This window comes from Nicotiana sylvestris, chromosome 2, assembly GCF_000393655.2.
Source record: "Nicotiana sylvestris chromosome 2, ASM39365v2, whole genome shotgun sequence".
In the NCBI taxonomy this organism is placed as follows: Eukaryota; Viridiplantae; Streptophyta; class Magnoliopsida; order Solanales; family Solanaceae; genus Nicotiana; species Nicotiana sylvestris.
Genome location: NC_091058.1, coordinates 215552656 through 215569380, shown reverse-complemented (window position 1 = coordinate 215569380; position 16725 = coordinate 215552656). Strand labels below are relative to the sequence as shown.

Sequence of the window (16725 nt, the reverse complement as noted above, 5' to 3'; positions counted from 1 at the left end):
CGGGGTATTTTACTTAACGTGGGGCGAGGGATAAATTGCGAGACATGGTGCGTAAGCTCCATGAATCTTTAAATTTTTTTAAATTTATAAATTAACAAAATAGCATAATAACCATAAAAATATACTATAAAGTACATTAAAAGTTTAAGAAAATTTTAAAACATTTCAAAAACTCATAGAAAATAAAATACTATCTAACATCTTTTTTATAAATATAAATAATGGAATAATGTAAAAGTTAATATGAGATAAAAATCAACTATAACTTCTTATGTATCAAACAATTAAAAATTTATAATTTTGTTAAAAGTATTATCGGATTTTTATCTCTCTAAAAGTTAATAATAACGGGGTAATAAACTTTACCAGACTTTAAAATATTATTCCTTATTATAAAATTGCTTTCAAATAACAAAATAATAAAAACTTAATAATCTTGAGAGACATAGAACTAAGATCTGAAGACTATAATAAGTGAAAATGTAAATTCTGGCTATCTATTCATAAGAAATATTCTCAATTAATAAATATGCACTAATATAACTCATTCTTCTGGGTTATTCTCAATCTTCATATTTTTATAGATGAAGTAGAACTTTAAAAATTTAGTTTTTAAAGAATTTTAAGGGTTAATAGTGCTAATCAGGAAGTTTGACGTATGATTTGCGTAAGGAACTGTTAGGCAAGCCTCACACGTTGAGCATTAGGCGTGCTTCGGGCGAACAATCGGACGCTTGGCATGTAAGCCACATAAAACTAGCCTCACACATAAGGCTCAAGGCGTTTTGATAGTAATCCGCCCTGGCGCCCAAGAAAATCTTTTAAAACACTAATATACACACAAAAAAATTAGGCTAAAACTGATAAGAATAAAGGAGTTGGGCCAGATATTATAAACTAGAAGCCCGACTTGTATTGGCTATAAATTTCTCTTATATGTAAAATAAAAATAAAAATACATACCTGAAGAATTAATCTAAATAGCTATCCTTTTAACCGCTTAAACTAAAAATAATCGGTAAATATATAATATGCATAATGTTATACAATAAGTATATAATTATATATTCCAACAAAGGAGGGTACAGAAGTTTAGTCTCTTGGTATATGCTGTAAATATTTACTTGATAATAAAAGCATTTAATTACCAAAAAAAAGTATATAATTATACATATTGGCTAAAAAATAAATAGTGAAAACGGCAGCTATCTAAACTATATTAAAAGCACGAAGGCCCTTAGCGAAATATTGTTCGCCTTTTTTACCCTTTTAAAATAGTGTTCACACTAGACAAAATAGTCATTTGATTATTCTGCTAGCTAATATTTAGGAGTTTAAATTAAACCAAATTTATTACTTATTAAATATTTCCTTATTTGAATCAAGTAATAAGTCCTTATAATTAGGACTTTAAAATCATTAAAATTTTACCGTATATAAATTTTACAATTAAAGTATGATTAAATTATAAAAAATCTTTATGCCTAATACATTCCTTATTTGAATTGGGTAAAATAACTAATCTTTAACTCCAAAAATATGAACCCTCTCACGCTAGGTAGACTTATAATTTATTTTTATTATAATTATGAGTATAAACACCTAAACATTTATAAAGTTTAAAAGAACGAACAAAGCCAAAATTAATTATTGATTGGAAACGAGCATTTTAGATTTGAAAGTATTAATTAGTGTAGTTTTCGAAGAATTAATTTTGAAAGTTACCTACATAGTTATTTTTTAAAAATGTTAATTTTGAAAGTTAAATAATTTGAAAGTATATGATAAATATAAAGTTCTGAAAATAAACCTAACTAAAAATAAAATATTTAAGGTACCTAACAATCTAAAAATATAGTTGTCACAAAGTTGAAGTTGGTCAACATCTTCACTTTTATAGCTTTAAAAAACTAAACTGTTCCTTCCACAAATAATTCTATGTTAATAAATTATATTAACATTTAAATTTTTATGTAATATTTAAAATTTTGAATCCAACCAATTAAATATTTTCTCCATAATTTTGATGGAATATAATTTAAGTATCGATGTTCGCACTATTTTTTCGATAGACGAGTCTAATCTATCTATCTATTGACACAATATATCATATCAATATAAAATATTAACATGAAATGTTGATCAACTTTTATCTTTCATAAGTGACGTTCATGTTGAATAGAAATCGTAATTATAATTAATAATTTATTTTTAGTAGAACTAACATTTAAGATTTTAAGGACTTCCATGCGGTAGAGCTTCTTTCTTTATTGAGTAAACTTTTATTTTTGTAACTTAAACAAAATTTTCAGTATAAAAAGCATATAATTCATAGAGGCATGTTACACGCGCAAAGCGCGTACTCTACGACGAGTTTCTATAAAAATTCCTAAATACTTGAACTCGCAAGGAAGGTGGTCCATAAGCATTAGGATAAAGAATTAAAGTGAGCCCCGGCACAGGCTCATGCGGGTACCTTTTTGACAAAAGCATGTGTCATTTATTGGTCCAATTTTTAATGGACTTTCAAGAGTATATCTAAAATAAAATGGCCAAACATTAAAAGAGGGACCAGCATATTTTGAGGGGAGATTACACAAATAGCCAGTTTATAGCTGCTATTAGGGATGTACAAAGGAAATCGATAAATTACATTAAATCAATAATTCGAGTTAAATCGAGAAAAAAAATTCGAGTATAGTTTGGTTTGATTTGGTTTGGTATTGGAGAAAAAACCAACCATAATTAGTTTGGTTAGGCTTTAACTAAAAAAAGTCAAAACCGACGCCAAACCAACCCGACATTACATGTATAGAAGTTTTAAATATATTTAATACATAAAATATTTATTGCAGTGTATTTTAAATATTTCTTAAAAATTTTCATAATTTTATCTTTTAACGTATTATTTCAAGCTTGGACTTATAATTTTTGAATGCTCCAATAAATTTTATAGTCCATAAATATTAGTAACTCAAATTAATCCCAAACTAAAATCAAATCAATAATAATGCTAACAAAAGACATTCAATTCAATTATACTGGGAATGACAATAGAGTTAGATATCTATTTTTTTAGGCTTTCCATGGTTTAGATCAAATGCACAACTTATTTTTTTTTTAGTGTTTAGTCTTGTAAATAATAGTAGTACTTATTAGCCATACTTATTTTAGCTATTTAGTAATTTTAGATTATGTTTATTTTTATTATGGCTTATTAATAATATTTATTTTATGCGATTTTATTATCTTTATTGTTGAATATTTTAGTATAATGTCATGACTCATCTTATATTTTATGTTATTTTCTTGAAATTACCTTATATAGTTATGTCTTACTAGGATTAAAGAAATATTTGGAGTACAAATTCTATGTTTTGGGCTATGAAGACTTTATGAGGAAAAAAATAGAAAAAATCTAAAAACCCTAAAATTCGAGTAAAACCGAGATAAAAAAATTCGAATTTTATTGGTTTGGTCTTTAGATTTAATAACCCGACACAAGTAGTTTGGTTTGGTAGTTGAAAAATCCGAACCAACCCGGTGTTGTGAGTGGGGCAGACCAAAATGATGCACTTGGGCCTGGGAATGGTTTACGCCGGGGTCAAGTGATTAAACAGCCCAACACAAGGTTACTGGACTACCATTGGGACTCGGGTTGAGGTACACGTGTCGAAGAGTTACTGGGCAAGAAGAAATATAGTTGTTATAATTATCAGTTTGTGAGAGGAGGAGAGCATGCGAATTATGTTGAGGCTTCGGCTGAGGCTGTTCTTCTCATCTCTATCTTTCTAGTGTCTGAAACTCCTCATCCCCTTCTGGCTATCCTTTCCTTGTTCCTTTAATTCCTAGTTAATTGTTGTTCTTCAATCCACTAGTATTTTCTTTTACAGTGTAATTTCGTTCAGTAATTATAAAATACAAGTCTCAGTGTGTCTGTTGTGAATTGGTTTGTTACACCCGATCTATATACATTCCTAGCTGCTATTAGAATTAGTCAGTACTTATTTTATATCCTGAAAATTTGAACTAATTTTTTTTCCTGGGCCAACCTATTTTACCTTCCTTTCTAAATTACTTTTGAAGAGGAGAAAAGCTGCTTAAATTTGTTGAGACTTGAAGAAAGCTGATGTGAACTTATATCTATGAGCAATGGGGTGCACTAAGCTCTCGCTATGCCCAGGGTTCGGAAAAGGGCCGGACTATAAGGGTCTATTGTATGCAGCCTTACCTTGTATTTCTGAAAAATGCTCTGTTTTCACAGCTCGAACCCGTGACCTCCTAGCAGAGGCGGATCTACCGTCTAAAAAATGAATCACGTGAACCCGTGGTCCTCGAGTTAAAGTATAAATATGATGTGCATAATTTAGCAAAAATAGATATATATACATTTGATGGAACCCATGGTCAAAAGAAATGAAATGGTGCACTGGTTTTAGTCTCTTATTTCCAATAGCCTTATGTGGTTGTTATATTTGTGGATAAAAAAACCGATTAAATCGAATCGAACTAACTCAAAAAGGATCGAATCGAACCGAATGGAGCTGAATATACATTCATACTCAAATTCATAAAGTATACATTTCAAAAAATATGGCAAAAGAGAATTTAACATAATATGGTGGCATGAGATGGAAAAAGGCGAGACAATTACATGTGAAAAATGTTATACGCTCATACTATAAAAAGTTTGACATTATCAGTATAAGTTTACTTAATATATCATATTTATTTTGTGATAACTATTCCATTATTATGAACAAAATGGCGTAAATTTTTTGTGTGCAAAAGTTAAACTCTATCCATGTTCAGGTAATGGTCACAATGGGGTCATTATCATCCTTCTCAGGTCAATGATGAATAGTTTTTATTGATCAACTAATTAAAGTATGTACTTTTATTATCTTCTAAAACATTTATTAGCATGATTTAGTTGTTAGGATATTTATTTCAGCTAAAAGCACTCTTTCTATCATGAAAAATTCTTTTTAAATCCAAATGCATCATCTTTTCTATTACGATTTTTTTTAATAATAAAATGACAAGGGTCTATCGGAAATAATTTTTTTATTTTCATAAGGTATAGGAGCCACGTGCACCAAAGGGGTGTCAACCGCTATCCCTTCACCGAAAAATTACACTGTATAGCTCGGTAATATATATATATATATATATATATATATATATTGACACCCCTTGACTTTTTCGTGAGTTTATTTTTTTATATTTTAATTCCCCTGAATGAAAATTCCGGCTCCACTGTTTACTTTAAGACTCAAACTGGACAAAACCAGACTATAACTTTAGGTACATCGCTTCAATGATAATACTCACGAAACATATATAAATAAAATATTTTTTTATAAGTATTTATATATCTGATAGACTGATATTTTTTTTTTGTTGCCGAAGACTTACGTAGCACAAACTACGTGTGATACAGTGATAAACATAGGAAATTAATTAAGATATAATCAATGAGGTAAGAGATGAATGAGACATATTAAAGACTTCCACAATCGTCGGTGGTCATATAATATTTAGACTTCTTACAGCCCCCTCCTCCCACCCCGAAAAAAAAAAAGGCTGTGTTAATAATACAGAAGGGAGTAAGGCCTTATTTTTTTTTTTTAAGATTAAGACGTCTGAATCTAAATACATATTTGAATACACATTTGAATATATTAAGATGTGTATTAAGATCTGAATAGAAATAATTAAAACTGTTTGATTTTTAACATCTGAATGCATAAAATTTATCTTTATTTGAAAATTAATATACTTAAAATTCAAATGAAATAACTAGTCTAATATTTTATCAATAAAATATATAGTTTTTAAAAAAATGATAGTTGGTGGTGGTGATGGCTAACGGATGAATGCTGAGTAGAGGTGGTGGCTGGTGGTAATTTTGGTTGATGATAGTGGTTCATGCTAGTAGCTAGTAGTGATTGGTAGTGGTGGTGATTATGATTGAGGATGGTGGTGGTGATTGATGATAGTTAATAATGGCGGGTGGTGATAGTAGTTGTGATTGGGGAAGATGGTGTGTTGGTGGTGGTAGGTTATAATGATGGGCAGTGTCGGTTGTAGTTATTGATGGTGATCAGTTGTGGTAGTTGAGGTGGATGAGTGTTGATTGTGGGGGAGAATAATAATGATCGAAGTGGTGGGAATAGTGGGTGGTGATGGTCGATAATAGTGGCGACTATGATTGAGGATGATGGTGGCGTGGTGGTGGAGGAGGTGGTGGTGGTGGTGGTTGTTGAGTATGTTGGTGGCGGCGACATGGTGGTGTTGATAATGATATGCGGTGGCGGCAGTTAATAATGAATATGTGATAACATCTTAATGAAATTAAGTCTCTATTATAGATCTTAATCATACAGACCTATTCAGCTCCATTAAGTGGTTGTAAAGTAAAACAAAAATAAACACACTTAATGATTAAGATCTGAATAATTAAGATCCGGGCTTTATTGAGATTTGAATGATTAAGATTCAGACCTCCATTAAGTGCAAACAAATGAGGCCTAAGCTCCGTTAGACTTGGCTAAATCGATTGTAGACGCATAATTTTAAAATGAGTTTTAAGTTATACATTATTAGTGTGGATAATTTTTTTTATACTATCAAGTTAATAAAAGATATTTGCATGGAATCTTTAAAATAAGATAGGTTATCTGCTATAATAGATAAATATAATTTGTTGGTTTAAAAATTCGAGAGAATTGCACAAAGTACAGTTCAACACACTACATTGCACTAAGTAGCCATGTTTTTAAATTTATAGCCATATAGTCCATTATTTTTTGCGCAATAGTGTTTATACATTCAGTATATAATATTATAGAATATTACACTTATTATACATACATTTTTTATTACATACTGATGGTAGGCTATAACTATGTATTTTGGCCTTTATTTGCACTCTAAATTGCTGCACTTTACTAATGTTTGAACGTTAAATGATAGTAAATTGCTCTGACTAAGTACTTTATGCTTTGCAGGAGCAATTCCGGGCTATAATGAGGTTAGGGAGCGTTTTTGAGCTAATATAGAGCGTTGAAGGCCAAGTAAAAGCTTATGGAGTAAATTGGGAGTTTGTTTGAGGATCAAAGGAGGTTAGCACACTTAAAAAGAAGAATGAAGAAGAGTGCAAAAAATTGCCCAGGTGCGGCGGCGCACCGGGCCGCGCAAGTCAAGCAAAAACTAGCCAACGTGCGCGGTCACCTGCCCAGGTGCACGGCCGTGCACGTCCCTTCAAGAAAAAAATATTCCAGGGCTAAAATTGCAATTCCGAAGGCGACTTCCCTTGACCTATATGAAGCCCAGCTCATCTAAAAAGAGGGTATCTTGGATTTTAGGAGAACTTTGAAGGCAAGAACACGCAAGGAGCAAGACGGAAGATTCCAAATAAATTTTTATCTTTCTTCTTCTCTTTTTCTGTTATTGGTGATGAATTCTTATATTGTAGTTGTGAAAACAGTTATGAGTAGATAAACTCTTTATTCTAGGGTTTGATGGAACCTCTTGGAGGATGAATTTTTGTTGTGTTTAATATAAATTTGCCATTGAATTTTCTCTACTTGTTCAACTATGTGATTATTGTGATTGATTGAAGAGCCCTTAATCGTCTATGCCTATTTAGTGTGTGTTACTTGGAAAAGAGTACATATTAAGGCAGTTGTTGAATAACATCACTCCTAATATATATGAAGGATCAATACAGAGGGTTTAAAGGTGGGATTAGGAATAACGAAACCTTAGTGCAATCTTAGTGAGTGGTAAACTAGTGCTAGCTAGCGTAGTTTGGAAGAATACGTTTAGTAAATTATTTTTTTTGCTCGGAAGATAATTACGACACCTAAAGTACTCACGATTGGTCGAGAGTATCTAGGCTAATTTATAGGAGACGTAACAGAAAGGGTTCCAATAAAAGGAAAAACCGTAACCCTAAACCTTTCCATTCTTGTCTACAATATTTGCTTTGTTGGTAGTAAAATTACAACTTTTTAATTACCTCATTGTTAGTTAGTAAACACTCAACTCATTATTCAATATTTTTGGAAGTTGATTACTTGAATTCTTGCAAGAGTAGCAGTTGTGATTAGTACGTTAATTTCCTATGAGATTCGACTCCGGACTTGTAAACCGGATTATATTTGTAACGACCGCTTAGTCCTTTTTATAAGGCATAATTGGGCGTGATCAACTTTTGGTGCCGTTGCCGGGAATCAATGGTGTTACTAATTACAACTAAAAGAATTGTTAGAATTCGTATTTTATTCAACTTTCTCGACTTGAATTTCATTATATTGAAACTCTAACGTTTGTAGTCTTGTGTGTACCAGGTACATGCCTAGAAACTCCTCAAGAACTGGCCACTTGTACGAAGCATTACTGGACCCTGAAAAAGCTTTCAAGGCACTAAATCGAGTAAACAAGAAGGACAAACAACAACAAAACTTAATAGAACGAATCGAACTAGACATGGGTGACGTGATAGACAACCCAAACAACAGAAACAATGGGAATGACCTAAACAACCATGGTGTGGCATCTCTTGTTCCAGAAGCAGCCTTGTATGATTGGGCAAAACCCACCGTTGAAAATCTGGCAACCGCAATTGCAGTCCCTCATACAAGCGAAATCATTTCAAATCACAAACAACATGTTATATTTGTTGCAGAACAAGGGACTGTTCTTGGGGTCTTACATTGAAGATCCTCAGAAGCATCTGAAAAATTTTCTGTCGATATGTGTCACGCAAAGGCAACCAAATGTGACACCGGAAGCAATAAAGTTGTTGTTGTTTCCATTCTCAGTGACTGGAGAGGCTCAGACTTGGCTTAATTCGCTCCCCATAAACTCCATTACCACTTGAGAGGAATTAGTCAAGCTATTTTTGAACAAGTTCTACCCACCCAATAAGACTGCAAACAAGTTGATGAGATATTGAGCTTCAGGCAGAAACCAGCTAAAACAATGCAAGAAATGGGGGAGAGATTAAAAAGTATGCTGGTTAAGTGTTTACACCATGGCATTTTAGATCAGATATTGGGGCAAAGGTTCTACATGGGATTGGCAAACAGTTTGTAGGCCAATATTGATGCTTCAACGGGTGGAACATTTTTGAGCAAATCATTCAGGGAATGCAAGGTCTTACTTGATAAAATTGCTCAAAATTCAGGATGGATGACAAGAGACTCTACAATCACTCCTGTAGTTCACTCAATGGATTTGGACCCAAACAACTCCATAGTCGAGAATATAGGCACTCTGATGACTCGAATGAGTATCCTCACCAAAAAGATTGGCGAACCAGGCCAGAAGCAGGTACACATAGTTGACACGACTAATGGAGGCTTATGTACGCCATGTATTAACTAACCATATATATGCTCGTGGAGTGGTGAAAGTGACAACCAGATAGTGAGACAAAATCAGCAGCTAGCTTATCAACAGCCTCAACAACAACAGATAGTGAGATAAGAGGATGGGTTGTCTGAAATTAAAGGAATGCTGCAACAACTGATTGGGTCTAATGGAAAAATACAAGAGAAAGTCGAAGCACATGACTCAGCGATAAAAGGTATTAAGATTCAATTAGGTCAGTTATCCATGACTCTGAATAATCGTCCCTAAAGGATGTTACCTGCAGACACGTATGTCAATCCAAAAGAGCAGGGCCCGAAGTAGCTTATGGCGGTGAGTCTAAGCAATGGTAGAGATCTTGATCTAGAGCAAGAAATTGCTCGCGAAAGCTGACCAACTGAGATACTTGTGCCAGTACCAATAAAGGTAGATGATTCAGCAGGGTTAACGGAGGTGACAGTACAACATGGACCAGCAAAAACAAGCAAAGAAAAAGAGGTTGCTAAGGAGACTGAGTTAGTGCAAGAGAAGGCATTAGAAACAGTGCCCGAGCGGGATCAAACTCAAATCACATGAAAGAAGCGATCTCCAGCACCCTTCCCATAGAGATTGGCCAAATATAAAAAAGATAAGCAGTATAATAAATTCATGGAGATGTTGAAACAAATCCAAGTGAACATTCCATTGATTGACGCCTTGAAGGAGATGCGTGGTTATGAGAAAATGATGAAGGACTTAATGTCTTGTAAGTTTGACTTTCAAGACTTGGCCACTGTTACACACTCAGACATGTAGTGCTATCGTGACGAGACCCATAGTTGAGAAGTTGTCCGACCCAGGGAGTTTCACAATCCCACGCACAATAGGCAACCATGTTTTTGCTAAAACATTGTGTGATTTGGGGACGAGCATAAACTTGATGTCCTCGGCTATCTATAAAAGTTTAGGCATTAGAAGAGCAAGACCCACATCCATGTTACTACAGCTAGCCAACTAAACGGTGAAGAGGCTATCAGGTATACTTGATGATGTATTGGTGCAGGTTGGAAAGTTTGTATTTTCGGTAGATTTTGTCATTCTGGACTGCCGGGTTGACGAGGAGATTCCCATAATTTTGGGAAAGACTTTCTTGGCCACTGGGAGAACTCTAATTGATTATGAAACTGGGGATCTAAAGATGAGAATGAACGATGAAGAGATAACGTTCAATGTGTAAAAGTCTATGCAGCGACCCAATGAGTTTGTTAACTGCTCTCTAATAGAAGCTGTGGATGTGATTTTGGAGGAGGAAGATGAGGCACTGAATGCAAAAGACCCTCTAGCAGCCTGCCTCATAAACTTAGAAGAGGTATATGGTAAGGACTTGGCGGAGTGGGTTTTGGCCCTTGAAGGCCAAGGGTACTAGAAAAGAGAGCTCAAATTCGAGCCTTTACACTTAGAAAAAAGAAAGACCCTTCCAGCTAAGCCATCAATTGAAGAGCCACCACAGTTGGAGCTAAAACCATTAGCGTCTCACCTCAGGTATGCTTTCTTGGGACCTAACTCAACCTTATATGTTATTATTCCATCTAGTTTGTTAGATGTGCAGGCAGAACAGCTTTTGCAGATGTTGATGGAGTGCAAGACTGCAATTGGTTGGACCATTGCAGATGTTAAGGGTATCAGCATGGCATTTTGTATGCATAAGATTCTAGTGGAAGATGAGCATAAACCTTCCAGAGAACATCAAAGAAGGTTGAACCCCAACATGAAAGAAGTGGTGAAGAAAGAAGTAATCAAGCGGTTAGATGTAGGAATCATCTTCCCCATCTCTGACAATAATTGGCTTAGCCCAGTTCAGTGTGTGCCAAAGAAGGGTGGAATGACTATAGTGCAAAATGAGAATAACGAGTTGATCTCAACAAGAACAGTCACAGGAAGGGGAATCTGTATGGATTACAGAAGGTTGAATAAGGCCACCCGGAAAGACCATTTCCCACTGCCATTCATTGATCAGATGCTAGATAGATTGGCATGGAGGTCCCACTTTTGCTTTTTGGATAGATACTCGGGGTATAATCAGATCTCTATTACCTCAGAAGATAAAGAGAAAACGTCGTTCACCTGTCCATATGGTATCTATGCCTTTCGATGAATGCCGTTTGGACTATGCAATGCACCCGCCACATTCTAAAGGTGCATGATGGCCATCTTTACAGATATGGTAGAGCAAAATATGGAGGTTTTCATGGATGACTTCTCAGTGGTGGGGAACTCATTCGATGATTGCCTTATGAACTTGAAAAGAGTATTGAAGAGGTATATGGAGACTAATATGGTATTATACTGAGAAAAATGTCATTTCATGGTACATGAAGGTATATCTTGGGGAACTAGTGTCGAGTAAGGGCATTGAAGTGGATCACGCAAAGGTTGATGTAATAGAAAAGTTGCCACAACCCACTTCCGTCAAAGCATAAGAAGTTTCCTTGGCCACGCCGGTTTTTACAGGCGGTTTATAAAAGATTTTTTCAAAAATGCTAACCCTTTGTATAAATTGCTTGAAAAAGATCACTCTTTTGTGTTTTCTAATGACTGCAGGGTAGCTTTTGAGGAATTAAAGAAGAGGCTGGTGTTTGCACCTATCATAGTTGCACCCGATTGTGAGCAACCATTTGAGCTGATGTGTGATGCAAGCGACTATGCTGTGAGAGCAGTTCTTGGGCAGCGAAAAGATAAAGTCATGCATCCAATCTACTATGCAAGTAGAACCTTGAGTGGTGCCCGACTAAATTACACAGTGACCGAGAAGGAGATGCTAGCAGTGGTGTTCGCATTTGACAAATTCAGGTCATACCTGATAGGCTCTAAGGTAATTGTTTATACTGACCATGTTGCTATTAGGTACCTAATTGAGAAGGAGTCAAAGCCGCTCCTGATTCGATGGGTGCTACTGCTGCAAGAATTTGACTTAGAAATCCGTGACTGAAAGAGAACGGAGAACCAAGTGGCTGGTCACTTGTCTAGGCTGGAAGGAATAGAGAAGAAGGTTGAGGTGGAAAAGATTGTGGAGATTTTTCCGGATAAACAACTGTTGGCCACGAGCCTTGAGGTAGCGCCATGGTATACAGACATTGCAAACTACCTGGCAAGCGGTATTGTCCCCTATGACCTTTTCTCTGTCCAAAAGAAAAAGTTCTTTCGTGACTATCGTATGTATTATTGGGATGAGCCTTATCTGTTCAGGATTTGTGTTGATAACATGATCCGGAGATGTATCCCTGAGATTGACCAATCTTCTATTTTGCAGGCTTGTCACTCATCCCCATATGGTGACCATTTCGGGGGTGTAAGGATAGCTGCTAAAGTGTTAGAGTCAGGCTTTTACTGGACGACATTGTTCAAAGATGCACATTTCTAGGTGAAGAGTTGTGATGAATGCCAATGAACCGTGAATATTTCCCGCCGATATGAGATTCCTATGAACCCAATTCAGGAGGTAGAAGTGCTTGATGTATTTGGAATCAATTTCATAGGGCCTTTTGTCAGCTCATATGGCAACAAGTACATACTCATAGCTATGGACTATGTGTCAAAATGGGTGGAGGCTGCAACGCTTCCTACAAATGATGCAAAGAGGGTCATTGGATTTTTTTAGAAAGAATATATTCACCCTTTGGCACTCCAAGGGCAATAATCAGTGTTTGAGGCACTCACTTCTACAACCGAGCCTTCGCAAAGTTGTTAGAAAAATATGGTGTGCACAAAAAGTTTCCACCCCATATCACCCACAAACGAGTGGACAACTGGAAGTTTCGAACAGAGAAATAAATAGCATTTTGAAAAAGACCGTGAATGCTACAAGAATGGATTGGGCAAGAAAGTTAGATGATGCACTCTGGGCCAATCGTACCGCTTTCAAAACTCTGATTGGCATGTTACCATGTAAATTGGTATTTGGGAAGCCGTATCACTTACCAGTAGAGTTGGAGCATAGCGCTTTGTGGGCATTTCGGCAGTTGAATCTCGATATAGAAAGGGCGGGTACAAGTAGAGTCACAGAGTTACACGAGCTTGATGAGTTTTTCTATGATGCTTTTGAGAGCACAAGACTATACAAGGAGAGAATGAAGATGATGCATGACAAAAATATTCATGAGCGGAGCTTTAAACCTGGAGATATGATATTGCTATACAATTCAAGATTGAGGTTGTTTCCGGGCAAGTCAAGATGGTCAGGACCATTTCGTGGGGTAGAGATGCATTCAACAGGAGCCGTCGAGATTACATCGGAAGATGGCCCCTGCAAGTTCAAAGTTAATGGGCAAAGACTATAACATTATCATGGCATGGTTGAGGAAGATAAAGTGATCTCAACCTTGTACTTGAAAGATCCTTGATAAGGGATAGCTCGATTCGTACCGCGACATTAAATCAGGCGCTTCTTGGGAGACAACCCATAGTTTTGTTGTAATTTGTCGTGCCACGACGTTAAATCAAGCGCTTCTTGGGAGGCAACCTAATTTTTTATGTTTTTTTTTATTTTTCGTGTTTGATTTTGAATTATGGAAGTATTGACATGTTTATCAATGTTGCAGGGAAGAAATTGTGCGGATTGGAATGATTCGGGGTGAAGAAATCATGAAAAAGGACAAAAATGGCTAAATTTGAAAAGCTGAGAAGAAAAAAAAACGTGCGTGGTCGCGCACAAGGTCGCGTTTTTCAGCCCCTCACTGCCACATATGCACGGCCGCACACCGACCGCGCACTGGGCACCTGTTTTGTAGGTTATTTATTTATTTATGTATTTTGTTTTTCTTTCTTCTTTTTCTCTTTAAGAAATACCGATAACCTTCCCTTTCTACTTAACCTAAATTCGAACCCCGCTTCCTAAACACCCCCAATTTCAAAATCCAGCCCTACCCCCTTCTCTCATCTCTTCTCTTTCATAGCTCCCCCTTCTCTCATCTCTTCTTTTCTGCTTTCCTTTCTTTTCTCCCCAACCCAAATCCTCACAAGTTCCCTCAGGTATTATGATACCATCAAAGAAACGAATAACCATAGGTGCCTCCTCCAGTGGTCACGCTGGATCGTCCCGGCCGCGATTTTCTACCATTGCTTATCAGTTTGATAATAACAAGTTCGTATCCAGTGCATCCCAGGAACGCTTCAGTAATAAAGCACCCAAGTAACCCATACCGGAGAGGGGAATTGATATGGGGTCCCTCCAAAATGACTGCCCCAATATAAATCGTGAATTGGTCCGGCGAGGGCTGGGGATATTTTTTGAAGAACCTGACGAAGCCAATTTAATGGTTGTTCAGGATTTTTATGCGAATTGCTCGGAACATGTTAACCGTGTCTGCACGGTTTGAAAGAAGAGTGTGGACGCATCCATAGAGGCCATTCGGAGGGTGATAGAATATATGGGTCCACCAACTTCTATAAAGAACCAGGTTCTCTATCAGGTTCGACAGTTATACACACATAGAACAAAAGTTAAATGACAAGAGGAATTTTACGTGGAAAATTCCCAGCTCAACGGGATTAAAACCATGACCTACCCTTGTAGGATTTCAACTTCACTACTGAGCAACTTTCAGATTACAACCTATGCAACCTAGGAATTAAACTCTTAATCCCTCACTAACTTGTAATACACCTATTACAAGCCACTTTGCAATAACTATATTTCAAACACTTTAAAACTTGACTAACTCTAGCCAAGACTTAAACACGCAGGTTTAAGGTTTACAAAGATGTTCCTATAAAGTGATTCTAAATAAGCTGGATAGAAATTACAATTTGAAGAACTATTACCAAGTTACAACTCAACTAAGGACACGCAATAACTCGACGTGGGAACTGGTCCATAGTTGCTTTGTTCTTGAGGCACTTAAAACTTGCTAGCTGAATGTCACATGAGTGAACTTGTGTAAGATCTCTAAGTGTTCAAGTAAGTTTGTTTTACCTCCCTTGAATGCATATATACATGTGTGACATCACTTACAATGATGCGAGCAAGGTAAGTAAAAAGTCTTCCCTGGAAAGTTGACTGCAGCACTGTTCTGCACAGCAGCGTGTGCATGCAGCAACTTTCCAGCTGCAGAGTTGACTTCGTACAGCCTCCTCGGGAATTGGTAGGGACCTGGTCCCTCAGTTGTTCCTTCCACTCTGAGGAGTTGAATCATATTCCACGCTGAATCCCAACCTGGAATCTTGTGAACTTAAGGTTTTATAAATGTGTAACAGGTTCCTTATTTGGTTCTGGATAGTAAGTCTGTTAGATCATCAAAACATAAAGTAAAGTACTTATAACCAAAGTACATGCAACCTATCAGAGGGCCTACCATTTTCCAGTATTTGGGAAAGATCCTAAAACGAGGACTACTATGACACATATAGTAGAGAACCAGCCTCGTGGCAATTGTTCTTTAGAACAATGTGTGCCCAACAAAGAGGTAGTGTGGGTTACACTGTGGATGAAGTTTCATTCAGCATCGCTTACCTTTAAAGGGAAGTGTTGGCTCTACGTCATAAATAGCCGCCTGCTTCCTTCCTCCAATACCACTGAGCTGAATGGTCCCCAGGCTGCACTGATCTAGTGTTTTATCAATGGCCATGATTTTGATGTGGCTAAGGTTATTCACGACGAGATGTTCATTTGTTGTCCTGTGCAAAGGTATGGGTTCTTCTTTCCATCCTTAATCACTCGGTTATGCCGTATGGCACGTGTACCGAAATACAGGGACTTGGATGGGAAAGTAAAAAGGGAACGAAAGTTTGAGGCTGATAAAGTGGTAATTCGGAAGGACCCTGTTGGACCTGTTGAGGCAAATAGCGATGAGCCTGATGCACTAGAAGAGGGTAATGAAGTGCAAGCTGAGGATGTGGCTGCTTCATCCCACACAAGCTTTTTGTTGAGGGAACCTCAGTTGTCAGATGGGACACAAGAATGAGCGCCTTAGAGCAGCAAATGGCGGGGATGCGTACTTCTGTCACAGACTTGGGAGCTCGAGTGGATGCCCTTGCTAACCAAAATGCCAAGTCTGAGAGAAAGGCCATGGCATGGCTGCGTGCGCTTGGCAGCGCTTGCCATCTATACCCTGGCACTGTCTTCTACCCGGACTGACTCTATCAGAGAAGTTTCATTTACCTTACATTTTTCTTTGTGTGACATAGAGACATGCCACCACTTAAAGTGTGGGGTGGGGGATATGTTGTATTTATGTTGTATATATGTAGTGATGTATATTAGTTTTAGTTTCTTTTGTTAGTTTGAGTAATAGAGATAAAAAATGTGAAAACTTAAAAATTTTGACTTTTCTCGACGATGGATATCATTCGATGGGTTTCTTGTGGGAT

At 36.5% G+C, this 16725-nt stretch overlaps 2 protein-coding genes across 2 annotated transcripts; both read left to right on the top strand.

The window, feature by feature from the left end:
• The first annotated feature begins 11581 nt into the window (after positions 1-11581).
• Positions 11582-12781, top strand: LOC138886276 (uncharacterized). Its single transcript, XM_070167343.1, has 3 exons — positions 11582-11679; positions 11962-12232; positions 12353-12781. Exons 1-3 carry the CDS (start codon positions 11582-11584, stop codon positions 12779-12781), a joined length of 798 nt encoding a protein of 265 aa, XP_070023444.1.
• A 445-nt stretch (positions 12782-13226) lies between these two features.
• LOC104222318 (uncharacterized) lies at positions 13227-13697 on the top strand. The gene has a single exon (XM_009773545.1). The coding sequence runs from the start codon at positions 13227-13229 to the stop codon at positions 13695-13697; it is 471 nt and encodes a 156-aa protein (XP_009771847.1).
• Positions 13698-16725: the final 3028 nt, after the last annotated feature.

Coding starts and splice junctions, on each gene's coding strand:
- LOC138886276 (XM_070167343.1), top strand. CDS start 11,582: ATGGTAGAGCAAAATATGGAGGTTTTCATGGATGACTTCTCAGTGGTG. Junction 11,680..11,961: donor TTGAAAAGAGTATTGAAGAG/GTATATGGAGAC, acceptor TAATGACTGCAG/GGTAGCTTTTGAGGAATTAA. Junction 12,233..12,352: donor CATACCTGATAGGCTCTAAG/GTAATTGTTTAT, acceptor CGTGACTGAAAG/AGAACGGAGAACCAAGTGGC.
- LOC104222318 (XM_009773545.1), top strand. CDS start 13,227: ATGGATTGGGCAAGAAAGTTAGATGATGCACTCTGGGCCAATCGTACC.